This window comes from Cryptomeria japonica, chromosome 6, assembly GCF_030272615.1.
Source record: "Cryptomeria japonica chromosome 6, Sugi_1.0, whole genome shotgun sequence".
Taxonomy (NCBI): domain Eukaryota; kingdom Viridiplantae; phylum Streptophyta; class Pinopsida; order Cupressales; family Cupressaceae; genus Cryptomeria; species Cryptomeria japonica.
Window position 1 is genome coordinate 352,422,103 of NC_081410.1, and position 22,649 is coordinate 352,444,751.

At 36.9% G+C, this 22,649-nt stretch overlaps 1 protein-coding gene across 11 annotated transcripts in view; it reads right to left on the reverse strand.

Moving 5' to 3' along the window:
* Window positions 1-1,516: 1,516 nt before the first annotated feature.
* The window catches only part of LOC131077819 (calcium-transporting ATPase 5, plasma membrane-type), a 270,864-nt gene continuing 249,731 nt past the window's right edge, over window positions 1,517-22,649 (reverse strand). For all 11 annotated transcript variants that reach the window (XM_058015409.2, XM_058015396.2, XM_058015413.2 and 8 more), the window contains one exon: window positions 1,517-1,990. In XM_058015409.2, coding sequence (XP_057871392.2) covers window positions 1,986-1,990 — 5 coding nt within the window. In that variant the 3' untranslated portion in view covers window positions 1,517-1,985. The remainder of the gene's footprint in view (window positions 1,991-22,649) is intronic.

Consider the following 22,649-nt stretch of genomic DNA (forward strand, 5'->3'; position numbering starts at 1 on the left):
TAAGTCTTTACATTTATAAGTATTCAGAGTCAAGTTATTAAAGGATTTTCCTATTTCAACCAACATTCTTCTTTAAACAATATTCTAAAATGCAAAACAATTGATATATAATTATAAAGAAAAGTGGGGAAGCTTGCAACTCTCCCTCACACTTTTTTCAATTATTCATGAAGCATTAATTTCACTATAATAAATTTCAAGCCACAATGAACACGTGCAAGGAGGCGATACCAAGATTGAAGCATACATATCAGTTGACAATATCAATTGCTCTACAACAAAGAAGGCATCTACACAACCAACAACGAACATATTCAATAAAATCAATTTCTCAAGGTAATTGTGTTCATACACTGTGAAAGCATTTTGTAATAATAATAATTTAAAATTAATACTCGCAAATTATATCATCTAAAATTAGTGCTTGAAATCCCTCTAATTTTCCTCTTACAAAATTTTGTATGCTTTTAAATTGCAAGAGTTGTATACAAGATATATCAATAGCTAACAACCCAATCGATCATTTAAGTTGATCATTTTCTTGCATTGTAAATTTTTTTTATGTTATAAAACCATTTTGCATAACATATTCATCTAAATAAGATTGCATTTGTTTATACTTAGTTCTTTTCACATTCTATGGTTAATTGTCTTTTATTGTAAATAATTAGTCCTAAGAAAAGCAGCTTACATTTCTTGCAACTTTTTTCTCAACCATTGCACCTCCTTTTAATACAAGTGCTAGTTTATATTTCAAACTACACATCATTTGTTGGAGTGAGCTTTTGCTTGATTATTTTCTTCATTTATCATACCATGATGTTCAATCATCTTACTCTTGGGTTGTTTCGTCTTGGCTTTTGCTTTTGTTGCTTTCTTCTATGCTATTTCATTCTTGTTGAAGTGAAGGATAAACCTTAATTAGATGCTGATATCGACCACAAGTCCTATATTTTTATTCGGTATTTTTATAATCTGTCGATTTCTCTCATTTCATTTCGGCTTTTGCTTTTGTTGCTTTCTTCTATATGCTATTTCATTCTTGTTGAAGTGAAGGATAAACCTTAATTAGATGCTGATATCGACCACAAGTCCTATATTTTTATTCGGTATTTTTATAATCTGTCGATTTCTCTCATTTCATTTCTTATTCTAATTGAACTTCATCCCAAATAGGCTTTTCCAAATCATATTTTCATGGATCCTTGTGTGTACTTCAGAACCGATTGCTGAAAGAGAATATCACAGTATTTGTTCTCTGATAGCTTCTCCAATCCTTCTGAGAGATTGTTCTAGCATAATTTACCATCCAGATATCTCGTACGACAAGTATTACGATATATTTCAGAACAAGATAAACATGACGAAATCATTAAAAAAAATAAAAAATTGTAAAGGTTTACATGAATGTCCCAATTACAAATTTTGTAATGTAATAACAAATTTTACCATGATCATATCTCATACGAGAAGGAATACAATATACTTTTAGAACAAGACGAACATGAAGAAAGCATAAAGCAGGAATTTGAAAGGCCTTTTCTATGAATGCCCAAATACAATTTTTTTTAATGTAAAGTACAAATTTTGTAATGTGGGTACAATATAAAATATCAAAGAAGTGGAAAGAATAGTGTACACTGAAGCAAGCACTGTAGTGTTATTGCTTTAATGTGCTAAAATAAACCATCGGGACAGCTTCTCAAAGTTTCGCACAAATCCATTGCTTTGAACAATAGCAAGCACTTGTGTTAAGGAATTTGAGTGTAAGTCCATAATCACTGGGCAATCTTGCTATGAAATACCCAACATATTTCCATTAAACTTACACTAACTAATGAGCATTCCACATTTCAAACAAAGTCTAGTACTTGAACACCGGCTGTTCTTATATCTCCTGGACCATTTATGTGGTAGAATCATGGCCTTCATGCAAATGTTCATAAGATGCAACACTTCTGAGTCCTTAACTGGTTGCCTTCTTGTTAATCTGCAAATATAGTTAACTATCAAACAAAACAGTTTCAAAAAGGTAACTATCTAAATATCCATTTTATTTCTAAGAAACATTCCAAAAGATATACTAATTTATGCGTCACAGATAAATGTCAATAATTTAAATCCAACTGTGGCTTAAAAAAGTCAGACAATTCTTTCAAAGGTTTCGAGCTATTTAGTATTATTGCATATAATAGTTATGTTCAGAAATATGAATTGTGTGTCAGCAAGACACTTTATCACTTGTAATGGAATATTATTTCAAAGAACTCAAAACTATTATTTTATTTTTATAGCAGTTTCCATTCATTCGAACAACTATTCATAGGTGCTTGCTTCATAGTCTTTGGAGAGGTGGCTTGAAAACTTATCTTGCCAATGTAATACTTGTTCTGACATGATTTACATAGTTTCTCCGCTTTATTCCCAACACGAATCTCAAGGCAAGCTGAACTGTTACCAGAGTGTAATAAGAAATGACTAGTTACAAACAACTGCAATCTGTACTATCTAATGCTCAAACTATAGCTGTTCGAACTAACCTCCCTCATTAAAAAGCTACAGTAAATAACAATTGGTAGGACTAATGATTTGTAGAAAAAGATTTAGATAGTTTGTCTCTAGGACAGAACTAGTCAGAAGATGGTTCTGACATAGCACGCCATGTCGACGTGTTCCTCTTCCCCCACAAAGACAAATATCCCCCAACACCACTGGTAAGTGGGGCTATCCCCAAGATGGTCCTGTAGAAGCAGGGGACCTTCTGGAGGCTCATCCTTAGCTTGAAAGACACATAGTCGCTCCTTGACCATCCCAGGAATACTGGGAAGCCCATACAGCTTGACTGGGCTAAAAATCATTTAACAAAAATAGTTTAATTTGTTTTTAAAAGACCTGGCCCTAAGCTTAGGGTGCTAATGGCCCCCACACTCCGCACCTTTAAACAAAACTGTAAATAAAGTAGCCCGCTCTCAATTGATATCTTGTCATTCACAAAAGGAAGAGAAAGACTTCAGTGCTCTTCATCAATCAGTCATTGGAAACATTTATCAATAAGACTTCACAAATTCAGATTCGCATTTTTTTTGAGTGTTGTCGATGTTTCGTTGTTTTCCTGTGTTACATGGGGACACATCCCCACCCCTCAAATCCACATCCACATCCCCTAAGATGTTTCGAGGACGATGGGCCATTAGGGGACGTCCCCCTGCCATTCACCTACCGACTAATTTTGAAAAATGCTCGAAAATGCACACCCAATTTTGGGAATGGCTAGAAAAGGAAAGGGGACACTTGGCCCTCCTTGGGACGATTGGGGGCGCCTCACGCGTCCCCACCAGGCTTGGAATTTGATAGGCTAGATGGTCATTTTTTCACTTTTGAACGTATATAACAGCTTAAAAAATTATTGGATCATATGTATTGACATGTTATATTTTTCTAAAGACATATATATGACATTTGAAATAATTAATAAAGCGTAAAAATTTATAATAGATAATATATATTATATAGTATTATAATTCATAATATTGGTATATATTGTTTAGAATGTTTTTTTATAAAAATAGAAATTTATTTAGAATATTTTAAAATGGTAAGATATTATTGTTTCTAATTTTAAAAATATTTTAATATGATTTTTTAGAATAGTTTCTATTTTCTTATATGAATTTGGAAACTTGTCATAATTGAATCAATTTTAAAATATTTTAATATGATTTTTTAGAATATTTTGTATATTCTTATATGAATTTAGAAACTTAGTAAATAATAAGATTGTCCTCTAGATAAATTTAGAAGCTTGTCATAATACATAAAATTTAAGATTTTGTCATAAATTCACTTTTTTTTACAATTAATATTTTTCTAAAAACGTCAAATGAAAGTCATCAAAAGAACCAAACCGTCACAAAAAATTCATGTGCCAAGTAGAGTTGGTTGTCAAATTCCAGGCGTGGTCCCCACCCTTGAAACCCTTGTTCCTGTCCCCTATGGTGTTTCAGGGACGGTGACATGTTAGAGGATGTTCCCTTGCTGCCCCCCACCAGCAAATTCTTGGAAAGGCTTGAACATATGTATCCAATTTCAGGGACTACTAGAAAAGTAAAGGGGGCAGTTGAGGACATCTCAGATGTCCGTTGACTGTCCAAGGGATAGGCAGTGGCCCTTGCGGCATCTAAAGTGCAATGATCCATTATAATAAAAATATTATTTTTTAATTCTATTGAGTTGTGAAGGGGTCTCATGCCCCTTATACGCCCTAAACTTGCAAAACAAAAAATATAATTTTATAGCCATAAATTTATTCTTGCGTTGGTGTGTGTGATTGCTCTACCTAGCATCCTATATCGTGACAAGGAGCATGCAAGGGCACTATCCCCAAACCTCACAAGGGGCACTAACCCTTGACCTTGTTAGGAGTGTTGCTCCCAAAGCCCCACAAGGGGCACTGCACCTTGACCTTGCTCCCCCAAACCCCCCATGAGGAGCACTGCCCCTCAACCTCATTATGGTATCCACTCCCAAATCATCATTAGTTATTGTGATCTCTTAAATAAAAAACTTGATGACAATGAGGGTTCGACGAGCAATTGAGATCTAACTCTTGAATGTACTAACTTAGATATTATTATTTTACAACTTGCCAAAAAGCTCTTTAGATGAAACAACTTCTACTTATGACATGACTAGTTTAAGTGGCATTGTTACTCTTTTATAGGTTGAACTTGTTTTTTTGGAATACAACATGAATTAAACTCTAATTTTAATTTATATATGATAAAAATTAGTAGTATGCTCAACAAATTTAGTAATGTGTTTTTTATGATTATTTCTAAACATTTATGTATTTTAAAATGTTTAATAAAAATGCAAAGTTTTTTCCTGAATTTTTGAACAGACCCTAGTTTTTAATTTTTTTTGGTTGCCCAGTTATTGCCCAGTCTGAGTATTCCAAGTATGGTTCATATCAGTGAAGAAAAACATTGGAAAAAATCGCGTGATTATAAGCGATTAATCGCGAATTGGCTAGGTAGGCAATTTTTACCCCCAAAAAATCGCGATTTATTGGTCAATGATTATCAACATTTTTTCCGATTAAATCGCATTTAAATAGGCCAAAAATAGGCAAATAATTGGCCCAATAAAACGTGTGCTCATTAGAAACCCTAAAAGACACCCGTGGAGCACTAAAAACATGGAAACTCCTGCAAAAATCAATGAAAATAGTGTGTGACGAAGAACAAGATCACGCGATGTGTGGGAGTTAAGGGAAAGTTGCCGGTCACAGGTTTCGCCGAAATTCTGAGGCTCGCAATTCGGCAAACTTCAAAAACATGTATAAAAAATTGTTGAAATTCACCCAGCATTCGTACCTATAGAAGGACATAATTTATTTTAATAAAATATATTTAAATAGAAACGTTTTTGAGGTTTTTCATTCGATCGAGTGATGCAAATAATGGAAATCATATTTCTTGTGCCCCTCGTTAATGAGGTAGGAGGAGAATAGATCATCCGAATGCAGCCAGGAGCAAGAGGCCTGTTCACGCTTAATACATGGCTGTAGCGAAATCATCTCGCGGCCATGAGCGAGGTCATTCACGCTTCATGGACGGCTGTAGCAGTGGATGGACTTAAATCACAAATTTATTTTACTCAAATCTAAAAACAAAAAGTTATTTAGGTTATATGCTTCGCGTCCAAAGAGCTTCTCATTTAATATTTAATATTTCCTTTTTAATTTTAAGGTTTTGTTTTCATTTTGTTTTTTCAAACAAAATTTATATCTTTTAACTTTTTAAGTTTTGTTTTTATTTAATTTTGTTTCTCAGCCAATATAATAAAATTTAATATTTAATATATAAAATTTAATAATTTATTAGTTTTATATTAATAATATTTAAATTAAAATTTGAAACATACTATATAAATGTTTTTAGATTTATTATAATTTATTTAAATTTAACATAATATTCTTCTATCTTTATAGATTTCGAGTTCAATTTATAATGTGTTCTACTGCTCTTCAAATTAAAGGCAAGTTCCAAATTTTTATGCCTTATAAAATTTGATATCTTCTATCTATAATATAATATAATATAATAATATTATTACAATAATATTATAATTATAATATACTATTATTAATGTATTATTGTTATATTATATTATATTAATATAATAATATATTGCAATCATACTATTATTGTATTATAATTATTATATTAATATTATAATATAATAATAAAATATCTTTTTCCTATATCTGATTTTATCAGACATTCTAAGTCTCAAGATATGGTTTGAAAGGGTTGTAAAACATTGGAAATCAAACCACAATAAAGAAGAAGAAAATTACTAGATTTGTGTCATGAGGATCATTTTGATAGTGATATAGGCAGTTCGGACTCAGAAGATCAGTATTAGACAGTCTCACAGCACACGAAAGGAATAAAAGGCAGAGCACATGAAAACTTCTGAATCAGTAAGAAGAGGTTTTGATTATATTTGAAGAAAACAAGCCACGTGGAGGAAGTATTAAATTGCTGCAAGAAAGTTGTGAAGAACCAAAGTCTGAGCTAACATATTAAAGTTTACTACAAGAGGAGTTGGAAACTTTTGCGTCCCATACCTTAACAAACAAGGGAAGGCGTAGCAGTAACATAGTTTGATGTGCTACATGGAAGAAACTGACTATAAACATTTTTGCATTTAAGGTGAATAAATGACAAAACAGATTTCTTCCCCGTGAAAACAAGATAACTTCCCATTAGAGCAAACTATATGGTCGATTTTAAAAGTCATGAAAAAATTGCAGCTTTGCATGTGGATTTATTCATTGATGCAGGCTTTTCACCAGATACAAGCGCTGCCCTACCCTATATTATAATTCCAGCAGTGAAGAAATACAACTGGGGACTTCTTTCATTTGACTATAAAGCATGTAAAACAAATCTACCATGCACGTCTGCAATGAGAATACCTGGAGATGCATAAGGATCTTTCATTGTTGAAAACATTATTGAACATGTTGCCTCAATTCTTGGTTTGGAATCAAATGTTGTAAGGGAGAACCTACACACACTTAAGAGTGCTGAGCTCTTCTATGGATCATGTGTTGAGAGTCCTATTGTCTATGCGTTGCCATTTCATATGGGAGAAACCAAAGCAATATGCACCTATGAATGGGAGAATGGAGAATATTATAGATTTTAATGCTGCTAATAGATGTTTTATGAGAGGCTTATTCATGATGCCATACTTCTCTATAATATCCCCCTATGGATATTAATTCAGATTACTCTAAATTTGTTTCACAAGAACTTCATGAACAATCTGCAAGAATTTAATCTCCAAAACAATTTAAAACTTTAATTGCAGACAATTTTCAATTTAGAACTTTAATTGCAGTTTAGAACAAGCTCTGAAAATCATATGAATATTGCCATTAAATCTTCAGTAGAAAAAACAACAGAAATATCCAATCTCAGCCACAAAATTTACAGTCAGATTGGAATAACCAGCAATATGAACTTGAAGCACAAAGTGGGACACCTAAGTGATATCTCCAACTGACAATGGAATTCCGTCCATGATCCGAATTATGGATTCGGATGACAACACCTGAGTGAGAACCTGCGGTATTTTAAATTCTGTTTACATGAACAAGAAAGCATAGAATTGAAGCAAGCCAAAAAGTGATCTATTCAATTCGAAAATCCAACATATACCAGTCCAAGGGATTCCAAGGGTCACCAACAACTCCTTGAGAATCGAAACCCAACAGTCACATCTTGTTTATTTACATAATAAAATCTAAAACTATGAAATTTTCAAAAAACTATATAAAATTTTGTCCTAACTTTAACTAGGCATAACTTTCTACACATGACTCAAAATTACGAGCCGTTTAACTCGTTGGAAAGGTCTCCAAGAGTTGGAGGTGAAGTCCTGAAAGAACGTGCCTACGGCAACATTCTAAAGGACAGGCCAAACTTTCAAGGGCTAAAAATGTCCCGAAGGCCTTCAAAAATGTCAATTACTAATATATAGAAAAACTAAAAAAAATATAAAAATATTTTTCCACTGTTTCAGATTTGCTTCTGATCATTACTTCCCCCTTGGAAAGCAATGGGCCCCATTGCATCAACACTCTGAATGAGATGAGGAAAATGTTCTTGAATTTGCTCCCTCGTAAACCACTTTCCTTGTTGAGCAATCTGTCGTGCTCGAACCACTTTGTACAAGTAAATCTGCTGCTGTTTGAGTGTTTTCACCATGGTGTCCACAATCTGATCGCATTGGAATGGGGTAGTTGCATTTGGATTCAATTCTATAGTGGAGATTGTTTCTACCACATTTGCAACATCTAATAGTGGAGGAAAATATGGCTTCAAGAGTTTCACATTGAAGACTGGATGAAGACCTAGAAATGGAGGTAAATTAAGCTCAAAAGCATTATCACCAACTTGCTTGATGATGGTGTATGGCCCATAACGCAGAGGATGAAGCTTCCTATTGGCACCCTGCAATCGTTCCTTTTGGATATGCAACCACACCTTGTCCCTGACTTGAAAATTATGAGGAGTAGGATGCTCATCATGTCTCTCTTTATATTTCTTATTTGTGTGCTCCATGATTTCATGAACTTGTTGTTGCAGATGATGAATTCTATCAATGAACTAGGCTGCCTTATCTTCCTCCTTACCAACACGTGGAACCTAATCAGGTTGAATGAGTGGTATGGCAACATCCATGGGTGCAAGTCGCTGATAACCAAGACAAACCTCAAATGTGTTGTGGCCAGTTGAACTGTGAATTGCCCTGTTGTAGCTATGCTGCACATATGGCAGACTTTCATCCCATGTGCGGGGATGTTTTGAGTGGTACATTCGTAGGATGTGTATGATCATCCAATTCACTACCTCTGTTTGGCCATCTGTTTGAGGGTGGAAAGCAGTAGACTTTGTTAATTTTGTGTCCATCTTTTGCCATAGTGTAGACCAAAACTTACTAAGAAACCTGCTGTCCCTATCTGAGATAATGGTATTCGGTAGACCAAAATGAACCCAAATGTATTCAAAGAAGAGCTTTGCAGTGTCCTCTGCAGAAACTGTTTTTTACATGCCACTATTACTGCCATTTTTGAGAACCTATCTACCACAACATACACACAATCATGGCCTCTTTTGGTGGTAGAAAGACCAGACATAAAGTCCATAGAAACTGAGTGCCAAGGTTTTTCAGGAACAGGAAGTGGTGAATACAACCCAAGTTTACGATTGGCAGGCTTAGCAATAGCACATGCGGTACAAGCTTGAATATATGAAATAACATCATTTCACAATTTTGGCCAATAGAAATACCTCTGAAGTATAGCAGTAGTCTTACCTATACCAAAATGACCAGCAACCTTACTATAGTGAGCTTCCCATATCAACTTTTTGCGTTCTGCATTGGGCACACAGATTTGGCCAAGGTGACAAAGCATTCCATCCTACAAATAGAAGTCATTCGCTTCATGTCCCTTCACCAATTGATTATAAACATCTGCAAATTCAACATCGTTCTCATACAAGCAAGCCTAGGCTTTAGTTTGATGACCACATGAGTTCAAAACCATACTTATGGCTGCAATTGGAGGCCTGCTCAAACAGTCTGCTACTTTGTTAGTGTTTCCCTTCTTGTGGCAAATATTGAGGTGAAATTGTTGAAGATATGCTGACCATCGTTGATGTCGATCATTCTGCAACTTCCCTTGTGTTTGCAAAAATTGAAGAGGTTTGTAAACTATGTGGATGACAATCTCCTTACCTAAAATGTAATGTTTCCACTGCTTACAGACTTGAACAATAGCATACAGTTCCTTGTTGTAAATGGCATACCGACGCACTGTATCAGAAAAAGTCTGACTGTGATATGCAACTAGATGACCATGTTGCATGAAGACTGCCCCTAGAGCATATTCTGATGCATCTGTTTGTATTTCAAATGACTGTTGCAGGTCAAGAAGAGATAAAACTGGTGCAGAACATAATCTTCGTTTTAGCCCCTCGAATGCTTCTTGTTGAGCACTTGTCCATTTAAACTTTGTTTGTGTCCCCCCTCTCAAGGACTGATTTAAAGGCCAAGACAAATGGGAAAATCCCAACACAAATCTGCGATAAAAGTTTGCCAACCCGAGGAAACTTCGTAACTCTGTGAGATTTCTAGGAGATGGCCAGTCCTTAATCACTTGTATCTTCTCTGGATCAACATGGACACCCTCACTGTCAATAACATATCCTAAGTATCTGATACTCTGCATACCGAAGGAGCACTTTTCTTTGTTTGCATAAAGCCCATGATCTTGTAAGGTTGAGAGAATTTTTTCCACATGTTGCAAATGTTCCTCCCAAGTTTTGCTGAAGATGAGTATGTCATCAAGATATGCCACCACGAAGGAATCAGTGAATGGTCTAAGTATATCATTCATCATTCTCATGAATGTCGCTGGAGCATTTGTTAGACCGAAAGGCATCACTAGCCATTCAAACAATCCCTCTTTAGATTTGAAAGTTGTCTTCCACACATCGGCTGATTTAATTGGTACTTGATGGTACCCTAATTTCAAATCAATTTTGGTGAAGAGTCAGGCCCCTCTAAGCTGGTCCAAGAGGTCATCTATCCGGGGAAGCGGATACTTATTTTTGACTGAGATTTTATTCAAGACCCTATAGTCAATACAAAGTCTGCAGGTTCCATCCTTTTTCTTTGCTAGAACAATGGGGCTGCCACAGGGTGATGCACTTGGACGAATATGTCCCTTCTCAATCAATTCTTGTATTTGCCTCTTAATCTCATTATTCTCTAATACTGACCTACGATAGACTGGTTCATTAGGTAATGGAGTTCCTGGTATCAAATCAAAAGTGTGTCTCACTTGGCAGTGTGTAGGTACCCTAGTTGGTAACTTAAATAGATTTTCATATTTCATCAAAATTTGATCCATTGATCTTTTCTGCAGTGTTGTGGTGTTTGTGATGGCGTGGGAATTATAGACTGATTTCCTTTCTTCTTCAGAACGAATCATCAATAATATGAATGTTCCCGTTTTGGCAACCAACCTCTTACATTGCTTGGCACTAATCAAAGAGGTAGTGTATGCAGGGCTTACCTCTGGTATTCGGTATTTCTGCTCACCTAATCTAATAGTCACGCTGCGAGGCCTGGACTCATAAACACCATGTCGTTGGTACATATATGGTTGTCCGAACAGAACATCACAAACATCTAAAGGAGCCACATCATAGATTACCTCATCTTTGAAAGGTTTTATGGAGTATGAAAGGTGACATTGCTGGTGCACCTAGATATCTCTCCCTTGACTTACCCATCCCATTGAATAGGGTTGCGGGTGGGTTGTTGTTTTCAGATTCAATCTCTTCACAGTCTCTACTGATATTAGGTTTTTTTGACTTCCGCTATCAACGATAAAGTGCAGGGCTTTTCCTCCGACCCACATCTGTGAATGGAACAATCTCTCCTCATCCTCCCGAGGCAATATCTTTGTAGTAGCTACCGTGACATATGGATCAGCCTCAATGACTTGTTCATGACTTTCTTCTGTGCAAGTTTCTGCCACCTTAGATTCTGCCTTGTCCTCATGCGTCTCTATCATTAAGCTTTTTATGGTTCTGCAATCTTTTGTGTTATGAGAGGGACTCTTATGGAGTTCACACCACATACCATTCTCGTGTCTTCTTCATACTCCATGTTCTTTTTGTTGGTGAATTGGGAGAGGGTTCCTTAGAGGTTTGTTTCCATGTAGTTTTACCACCTTCACCGTTCCATCTGTTTGCGAAATTATCCCTCCTTCCTTTCTGTTTGAATTTTTCCTCAATTTTGGTAGCAAATTTATATGCACTAGGTAAAGTCTGTATGTTCAGGAATTCCATTTCGGTTTGGATATACCTGTGGAGTCCACTTTGATATTTCAAAACTTGGTGCTTCTCACAATCTTTGATGCCAAGCTTTGCTGCTAAGGCATGAAACATATTAGTATATTCCTGAACAGTTTGGTCCTTCTTCTGTCGAAGCAATTGCCATTGCATATATTTCTGTTCATATGTATCAATAGGAAGATATTCTTCTTTTATGTGCTCCATGAATTCTCCCCATGTGGGTTTTTGATCAAAAATAAAAGTACTGCCATTTTCTGTTGCCTTGGATGCTAACTTCGCTTCCCACGAATCTTTCACATGATTTTCAGCTTTGAGGAGAGCGAAAGTTATCTTCTCTTCATCTGAGAACTGATTGACAGAGAAATACCTTTCCAGCTTTGAAACCCAATCATCAATAGCATCTGCATCGATCTTTCCTTGAAATGTGGGTATATCGAAATTCACTTGCACCTTGAATGGCGTATACCCTGTGAATGGTGGGTTTGTTTGTGACCCATGACTTTCCAGCATTTGATTGAACTGCTCCATCATTTCTTCACTTTGTTTTGTTAGTGCATCTGCAACTATTGCTTTAATGTCATCGTCGGTCTACAACTTAGCCATCTGCGATCATGTGTGTCTCAAAGGCAGGTAGTCTGAAGGATTCCTTGTTTCCAACCCCAATCTTTGATATGTTGATCGCGTGTGATATGACATACAGTAGCGAACTTGCTCTGATACCACTGATCCGAATTATGGATTTGGATGACAACACCTGAGTGAGAACCTGCGGTATTGTAAATTCTGTTTACATAAACAAGAAAGCATAGAATTCAAGAAAGCAAAGAAGTGATCTATTCAATTCAAAAATCCAACATATATCAGTCCAAGGGATTCCAAGGGTCACCAACAACTCCTTGAGAATCGAAACCCAACAATCACATCTTGTTTATTTACATAATAAAATCTAAAACTATGAAATTTTCAAAAAAACTATATAAAATTTTGTCCTTACTTTAACTAGGCATAACTTTCTGCACAGGACTCGAAATTATGAGCCGTTTAACTCGTTGGAAAAGTCTCCAAGAGTTGGAGGCGAAGTCCTGAAAGAACCTGCCTATGGCATCATTCTAAATGACAGGCCAAACTTTCATGGGCTAAAAATGCCCCGAAGGCCTTCAAAAATGCCAATTACTAATGTATAGAAAAACTAAAAAAAATATAAAAAATATTTTTCCACTGTTTCAGATTTGCTTCTAATCAGTCCACTGCCTCCAAGCTCGAGGGTTTGCATCCTCAAAACCTGCTGAAAGCCCAAGCTTCCCAGAATTTTCCAAGAGAGAACAATAACCAAGCATAAACCAAGCATACCAAAATGAGCCTCTCCATGTACTTAAATAGCACATCCCCATGACTCTTCACATATCCTCTTCCTGTCTCTTGGAATTCCCCTTTAATAATAAAGTGACTTTATTATATAATTTGATGTTGACATAAAGTCACTTAAATCTGCTTTAATGAATAATTAAATTAAGTTGTCTTTAAAATTATTATGTTTTGACAACTTAAAACTTAATTATTTCATCGATTTTCTAATGTCCCAAAAAGGGGACATTACAGTCCTCCCTCCTTAAAGATTGTTTGTTCTCAAGCAACCATGAATCTGCATACCAATACTAGGATTCCAAATCATCCTCAGGAGCACTGTTCTACTAATCCGTTGTGCCACACTTTTTAAAACATCTGCATACCCAAGGTGAACTAGCATATCTTGGTCCACAAGAGTCAATGCACCAAACATGTCAGTGCCTGGATCCCATATCAATCTGTAAAACCTGCTATAAGCAATGAAGGAGTTTGTCAACCAATCACCCTGAGGTTACCATCCATGCATTTAGGACAACAAGACAATATGAAGATGAACCCTCACATGCCAATAAACCAACACATAAGGATACCAAACCTCACTACCATAACTCTGATCAGCAACATAAATGATTTCAAACATGTCACCAAACCCATGCCCATCAAAAAAGAAATCTCCCACATGCCATTTCTATCCAAAAGAAACACCCCTCAACACTCCCATACCATTGAATCGCTAATGTATTCAATGCAAAATCAGGAAGTGCCATAAGATTTCAACTAGGACAGCCACCGGTCTATAAGAAATCAAAGAATATGAAGTTGCCAAGCGACAAAGATATCGCTGTCCTAACAAGAGGAATAGGTAACAGTCTTAAGAATGAGGTGTGTATGCCAGCACTGCCCAACATTGACAACTCTCGAGTGTTTGGTTCACTACAAATGTCATCAACAAAATCAACTTCTACACCAATGAATTGATCACCACCAAATGAAACTTCAAAACCAGTAATGACCTGCTTATCATCATCCAAATGTGAAAGAGTTGTGACCTCACGATGATGTAAAGAAGAATAACTGTTGTTACTAAAATAAGAATTGTTACCATACTTTTGTAACATATCTTCACCCCTTTCAAGCACCTCTTTACTGAAAATTTTATGGCCAATCCTTGCACATTGGGTAACAACACTAGTAGACCCCACTTCTTTATGTTTCCCGGGTGTCAGGGCTGTTAACTCATGTGAATGGAAAGTTAAACTTCTGCTGCCCCAAATCAGAAATTTAGGCTCCTCCATACTTTCTTTGGACTCATCACAAATTACCAAATCTTGACTTGTCACATGTCCTTCCCAAGTGATCAAAAGTGGTGGTGTCTCCAATGAGTCTTCCTCAAATGATGTCACAAGGCTGCAAGGTGTATCCTGGTGGAGCTCTTCAATCCTTTCATCCATATTTTGAATCTCCTCAGTATGTAAAATGCTGGAAACATTATGCCCCATTTCCTCCTTAAGGAGTATACCAATTCCTTCTGCTATTTGTTTGATTTCCAACTCCCTTGTACCAACTTCTTGTTCCTTGGTTGTAGTTATAAGTTTATAACAGACATCTGATTTCCTGATTTATATAGAGAGAAATGAGCTATACTTAGCTGGTAACAGAGTACATCAACCTCCTTATCCTTGTCTTTAGACATTGCTACTCCCATGGATTTCCAGATTATTTCAATTTCCTTTGGCCGTACTACAAGAGAGCAGGAATTTCAGGAGGTTGGTGATAACCTTAGGGCAATCAGTGAGAGATTGGATAGAGAAATTGAAGAAAATGAGAAATACAAAGAAGAGAATATCTGACTTAGAAAGTACATTGCAGGGATAAGGCATGACAATCCCAACCTTATTTCCCCTATTGCAATTGACTGTGGACTACATTCACATTATGAGGTAGCAAGAGATACACTCTCGGAGGTGGAGGGATGGATTGAAAATACAAAGAGGCAAGCGGATGATTTCCTTGCTTGGTTTGTCCAGGCATTTGATAGGACAACAGGGCTCATGTTCAGAATACAGTATTTTGGAGGAGTTTGGGAAAAATTCAGACCTATTCAGAAGAAGACTATTTCACGCCTCAGAGCTTTGAAGAAGATTCCTACGTCCACATTGGTTAGGGAGAATGTTGTGCACAGTGGAAATAGATACGATTTCCATGGCTGGTATTGTTCATTAGCCATGAAAAAATCAACTTATGAGAGCGCACAACTGATTTGTATAGAGATGGAAGGAACAATTCATGATATTCAGTTGAAGATCCTTGCCTCAATTGAAGAGTTATTGGGGGTTGATGTCAGTAAGGCTATTGGTTTACACTTAGCAGAATTAAGAGAAAAAATGAAATTCATGTATCTTAATCAGTTGGACTTTTTGAAAAAGAGTCATATAGATGATTTGGTATCTTTGTTGATTCATGTTCATAGTTCGCAAAATCTCATGCCAGATTGGGAGAAAACAGATGCTTGCTCGGATGAATTAGACGTGATTGATTTATAGCAGGATACCTTACTCAGCATTTCCATGGAGGAGTTAGATTTTGTATTGGCTAGATTCTTGGAGTATGCTAGGAGAGAGAGATGCAGGGAGGAATCTTCTAGAAGATTCCCTATTTGATGACTAGGTATCTTTCTATTGGGCCATATGTTGGTGGCTCCATTTTTTATGTAAACCCTAATTAGGGTAATTCTAGGGTTTTGTTGGCATGATCTTGGCCCTTGATTTAGTTTTAATCTTGGCCATCCATTTTGTATGAGACTCTATATATACCTCATTGTCTCTCATTTGTAAGAGAGAGTTTTTGTAGAATTGTTGGTATATGTTGCAGCTATTTGAATATAAATCATTGTTCGACTTGATGGTGATTTTGTTTTTCAAGTGTTGTTTTGCATTCAAGACTTTCAATTCCTCCAAGATAGATTAGAATTTTAGATTAGAATTTGTTTTTATGTTTGTTAGATTGAGTGAAAGATTTGTTGAATATATTTGTGTGGAATCTTTAATCCATACCACTAGTCTCTTGCTAATTGTAAGTGCGCTGTGCATGGTCAACTGGAAATTTATGCAAGCTTAACTTCAATTGTTATGTAGCCATTGATATGCATCAACTTGGGTGGTGTCAATGTTTGATAATGATAATTTGAAAATCTATAAGTATACCTTAGATGGTTGCACTAAGCTCGTGTATACCTTAGATGATTGCACTAAGCTCATGTCAAAATCTGTTCGACTTGATGGTGAGACCTTGCCTAGTTTGATTCCACTAAATTTGTTCATCATTTCCTACATTCCTAGGCTTAGAATAGATTTCCTGAACCCTATTCCTTTTGCCATTTTTTTAGTAAGTCCAGTTGGTTTTGAGTCCAAAACTACATTGCCATATCCTAAGTTATCAGCACACCCATTCCATATCCATGATCTATGAAGTTAATTCGAACATTTGTGTAAGTCCCCAAGTGAAAACAGCAATTCACATCGACCATTGAGTTACCCACTCGTCAAGACCTGACATGTAGAAACCTTGGAATCATTTTAGTTGATCTTACCCTTAGCATCTGAGGTGATTTTGTTCAAGAGAGGGCAAAGTGCTTTGGCATTCTATTCTGAATGTTATGTGCCTAAAACACAGATCAACATGGCCCCCCTTTTTTTAAGTCCTAGCCTCTTAGTCTAGTCTCTCTCCCCTTCTCGCAAGTGAAATGAGTAAGTTCATAGGGTCTAGATGATTCAGTCATGAGTTCAACCAAAGTTTCTAAAAACCTCATTTTCCAAGCCCCAAAACCTTAACATCATGTTAAAGCCTTAAGATAGCACGCTTCAGGTTTGGCTATAGGGCAGCGAACTTCAAGAATTAGGCTATATGAGCGAACTTTATGTTGGGAGTATAGAGAGCGATTTTCCCTTGAGTGCCTTGTTTGAGTGTATGTGTGAATATGAGTTTGAGTGTTTGAATGAGAGAGTCTAAGGATTGAATCAATATACAACAACATGATTGAAGATATGCTCATTTTGCAAATCTACTTCATTTCCAAGTCCTTATGAAGTTTATTTCATATTTGAGCTGAAGTGAGCGAACTTCACAAATTGGACCCCTTGAGCGAACTTCAAGAATGGAGGTAGATCAGCGAACTTCACAATTTGATGCCCATGAGCGAACTTCATGAGCTGAAGGAGAAGAGCGAATTTGGTTGCCTACGATAAGATGCAAATAATAGATCATTTCCTTGAAGCTGGTTCCATGCCTCAACGTGTTTAGAAGAGGATGATTTCGAATTTGGGATAATGAAAGGCAAGTTAATTTCATGTTTGAGGTGAGACAAGCAAACTTCACAAAATGGACTAGATGAGCGAACTTCAAGATTTGATGCATATGAGCGACTTCACATTTCAAGGTATATGAGCGACTTCAAGATTTGCTATAGATGAGCGAATTTCATGTTTGAGGGTATATGAGCGAACTTCATGACTTGAGGAGGTTGAGGGAAATTCATGATTGAAGAAAGAAGGTAATTTGATAGTGTTTACCAATTAATTCAATTTGAAACAAACTTCACAAATTCAATGGTGTGAGTAAACTTCAAAATTTGCTATGGATGAGCGAACTTCATGTTTCAAGGAAGATGAGCGAACTTCAAGAATAGAGGTATATGAGCGACTTCATATTTGAAGGCATATGAGCGAACTTCAAGAATGAAGGGAGATGAGCGAATTTCATGTTTGAGGGTATATGAGCGAACTTCATGACTTGAGGAGGTTGAGCAAACTTCATGATGGAAGAAAGAAGGAAATTTGAAAGTGTTTACCTTGAATTAATTCAATTTGAAACAAACTTCACAAATTCAATGATGTGAGTGAACTTCAAAATTTGCTATGGATGAGCGAACCTCATGTTTCAAGGGATATGAGCGAACTTCAAAAATTGAAGTATAAGACCAAACTTCAGGATTTAATAAGGATGAGCGAACTTCAAGATTTGATGAACATGAGCGAACTTCAAGGATCAATACACTTGCAAATTTCATGATTAAAGGGAGATGAGCAAAGTCAATGTCCAAGCACCTAAGAATCAATGTCTTAAACTAACTTCACAAATTAGCCTAGATGAGCAAACTTCAAGATTTGCTATAGATGAGCGAACTTCAAGAAATAAGGGAGATGAGCAAGTTTTCTTAATGCACTAATCAAACATTAACAAAATCCAAATTTTAAACAAGATAGGTAAGTCGGCCAGACTGAGATGATTTATTGTTTTAATTAATTTAACCAAGTCGGCCTAATATGGGAAAAGACGCTACCCTTTCCCTAATCGCCTATAAAAGAGAAAGTGAAAAATTCATTTCTAAAAACAATCGAATCAAATTCAGCTCTTCAATTAGCGAAATTCAAGAGCAGATTGGCGAATTTTATCAGCAAGAAGGCGAATTCATCACCATCAACAGCGAATTCATCCCAAATAAGCAGCGATTTCACCATCATAAGGACGAATTCTAACATTATATGTGCAGATTGGAAGGCGAAATCTATACTTCAACAGCAGCAGCAGTCAAGAAATAAAAGCGAATTCAAGAAGACCGAATCTTTGATCATCAATATTCATATCATTGATCAAATTTTGAGGATAAATATCATTTAAACTGATATAAAGTCAGGAACAGGTTTGATTTAGGTCTGAAGTTGATTTTGTTAAGGCGAATTAGACCTCCCTAATTCATATAGAAGAGCAAATCATTCACATTTATTGAGATGCAAGATTCATTTGGATTAATAGCTATCTTATAGGCCTCATTAAATCAATATTTCACCACTATCCTAACTTACATATCTCTCGCAGGTAAAAGATGGCAGCTCCTAAACCGAACAAAACCATGACTCGTCATGCACTCATCAAGGAAGATTTGAAGAGCAGCGCATTCGAGAGTAGGATCACTTCACATTGGAGCAATGTAGGAGATACCAATTTCAGAAAGTTTGACACCAAGAAGTTCCGACATCCATTATACATGAGTGAACCTACTGCTATGGCCAAGAAGATGATTGAAAGTGGGATCATAAATACAGCTGGCTTTCTTCCTGCGGTGCAATGCTACGAGCTAATTGTGGAATGTGCCAAACATTACGACTCTCCCTCAAGAAGGATAGTAGCAAAGGATGGAACAATGCTCGCATATCTCTTGGAAACAGCAATCAGTGAAACATTTCATCTACTTGAGCCTAAGGACATAGTCTACATAAGCATAGAAGGAGCTAAGTCCGCCTATGCTGATGATCCAAATGCTTGTGCAAAGATCATCGACAAGTTTTGGTTGAAGAAGATTAGAGGTGGTAGGAGCAGATGGCCTGACAAGCTACATAGGGTGGACTTCCATGATGAATTCAGAGACTTCATCACTCTACTCCACTGATTGGTTGGTGCATCCGAGGCTTCATATTTCGAAGACTAGATGTTCTAATTCATAGAGACAGTTACTCATGGCAAGAATGCAATCAATTGGGCAAGGCTCATCAGCAACAACATTGATCTACAGTTAAGGAGACTGATACACACCAAAAAATTCTATATGAGCTCCTACGTCATATACTCCCTTGCAAGAAATCATGAGTATCCGGGACTTATGTACACAGGCATAGTTGGAAGGAGACCCGGAGAGATAAAGGTGCATGAGTGTTATCCGCAACTTAATCATCCACCAAAACAACAATATAGGAGAGTGAATGATGCATTCACCATGCACATCACGAGGATGCTTCGAGGATTGCAGCGAAGACTCTCTCCAGAGGAACAAGCATTGGTAGAACAACATGGTACATGGCTCATCCAGTTCCCGAAATTCACTTATATCAGAGTTCAAGGATGTCCCGTTCCTCCCTACATGTTGTCGCACTACCCGACAGATAGAGTGGTGTTACTAGAGGTGGTGAGGCAGTTGGTGGCATATGTCAAGGCATATAGGCATAAGCATGGAGCCAATGTTTCTTTCCCTATCACGCTTGGAGACTCTATTGAAGTATGCCCTTCCATTCATGTAGCTGAGGATGTCGAGAGAGAGTTAGCACTCCATTCACTCAAGCCATTCACACCTAGGGATTGCTTCGATCCATATGGTAATCTAAGAGAAGTTTTGGGAAAGAAGTATGGACACCAGTGGTAGTTAGAAGACTATTGGATGGACGTTCAAGATGATGTGGAAGTGAAGAAGAAGATGTATTCTAGGCTATCTCTCGATTTTATCAGGAAGTGCAAGTTGTTTCATGTTGCCGATCAAGTTCAAGATAGTGGCAAATATCTCCGAGTAGCCTACGCCAAAGAAGACAAAGAGATCAAATTCAAATGGGTTGATACGGAGGTTGTTGATTTGAAGGAGTTGATGAAACCAGTTTTAGAATACACTCGCATATGTATGGATATACAGCACCAGAAGTTGAAAGAGAAGAACATAGCAATGACATTCCAATTAGAAGAAAAAGTAGATGGTGAAGAAGAAGCAAGCGCAAGTGGGAGTGCTCCTCAACCATCTCACTCAAGAGGATCAAAGAGAAAGGAAGATTGTGGAGAAAAAGAGCCCTCAAGGAAGAAGCATAAATCAAATATAAGTCAGCCTTCCTCCAGACATAAAGAAGAGCCAAACCTAGATGAAAGACACAAAGAGCAAAGGGTAGAAAAAGAGTTGCCTTCCTCCAGACATGAAGAAGAGCCAAACCTAGATGAAAGACACAAAGAGCAAAGGGTAGAAAAAGAGTTAAGTCAAGGAGCTAATGAATCAACAGAATACACAGTTCACAACAATAAAGGCAAGGAGAAATAGTCACAAGGACAAGATCTCACCATCTCATTCAAGAGGTCGAAGGAGGGGATAATGATGAGACTACCTCACAACCTAGAGATGAGAAAATACATGAAGAAACACAAATTCAAGAAGGAAGATCCTCTATCCCGGAATGGCTTAAGGAAAGACTAGCCCAAGAGGTGATAGTAGTTGATGAAGAACAAACATACGACATAGCAAGTCTTCTAAGCCAAACTCGAAAAGTCACCAAGAAGAGGAAAGCTATGAAGATGTCCAAGGTGATTAGAGATGATTCGGGATCAAAGAAGTTGCAAATAGCTACTCCAAGGGTTGATAAGTATGAAGGTGAGATCACAACAGATGAGTATGATATGGATACTATTGACTTGGGTCCACTCACCTTCGAGCAAGCTATAGGTGATGCAACTGATTCGCTGAAGTAGAAAAGAATAGAAGATTAGAAAAGGAGATAAGTGCATGGAGGAATTATGTCCAGCAATTTCAGCAACCATTGAGACATCAGAGTCCAGCAGCTACACCACCACCCTTGCTTCCCATGGAGTCAGTTGATCATATAGAGAAGATGAGGAATTCGACACAGTTGATGGATGCATGGATAGAAGATTCATAAGCTAGAGTTAGCAAGTTCATGAAGGGCATAATGAAGACACTCGATACAGTTATAAAGGTTCTTGGATTAACTCATGTCCTCATAGAAGCCTTTGAAGCATTTTCTCATGCTAGAGATGTCATCATTCCAGTACTGCAAGTAATAAGGAAAATGCCCAAGGAAGTTTTATCAAGAGAGAAGATAAGAAGAGAAGGATCTACACCCAACTTCCTACAATGGAGCAGTCTACTTCAGACAAAGAAGATCATTTTTGAGGAGATTGGAAACGGATGCAATCAAGTCCAAGATGATATGCACCGAATTCATGATAAGATAGTGGAAGTAGCACAAATTGTTTTGGAAAGGAAGATTGATCCAGGGACAGTTATAGAAGCTAGAGATTTGGAGAAAAGAATAAGAGTTATCTTCCATGGGACTGATGGAATGATCACCAAAGGACAATTGGATGATATGCTTGAGTTCGTGGTATTAGCCAACAAGACTCAAGAACTCGAACCTGAATGGGCGAATGCCATCGTCAAAGCTTTCGATGAGGTCATGTACATGGAAGAATAGTTGAAGTCTCTACCTGAGATCTCGACGACAGAGATAGATGGCATAGTGACCAAATTCACTGAATACGCCATAAAGGAGCGTGAGAAAGGAAACAAGATTCTAGAAGACAGTTTGTTATGATCCTACTTGGCAGTTCATTTTTTCATTGGAGGATGCTTCCTCAATTTCTGTGTCAACACATGCTATTTTCTCATTAGTTGTTTCCATGATGATGTCTATTTAGATAGGGTTTTCATTTGTATCAAACCCTAATTAGGATTTTAGGTGGCAAAATCTTGGTCCTTGATCTCCATTCGATCTCGGCCCTTCATTGTATTTGGGAGTATTATATAAACTCCACTCA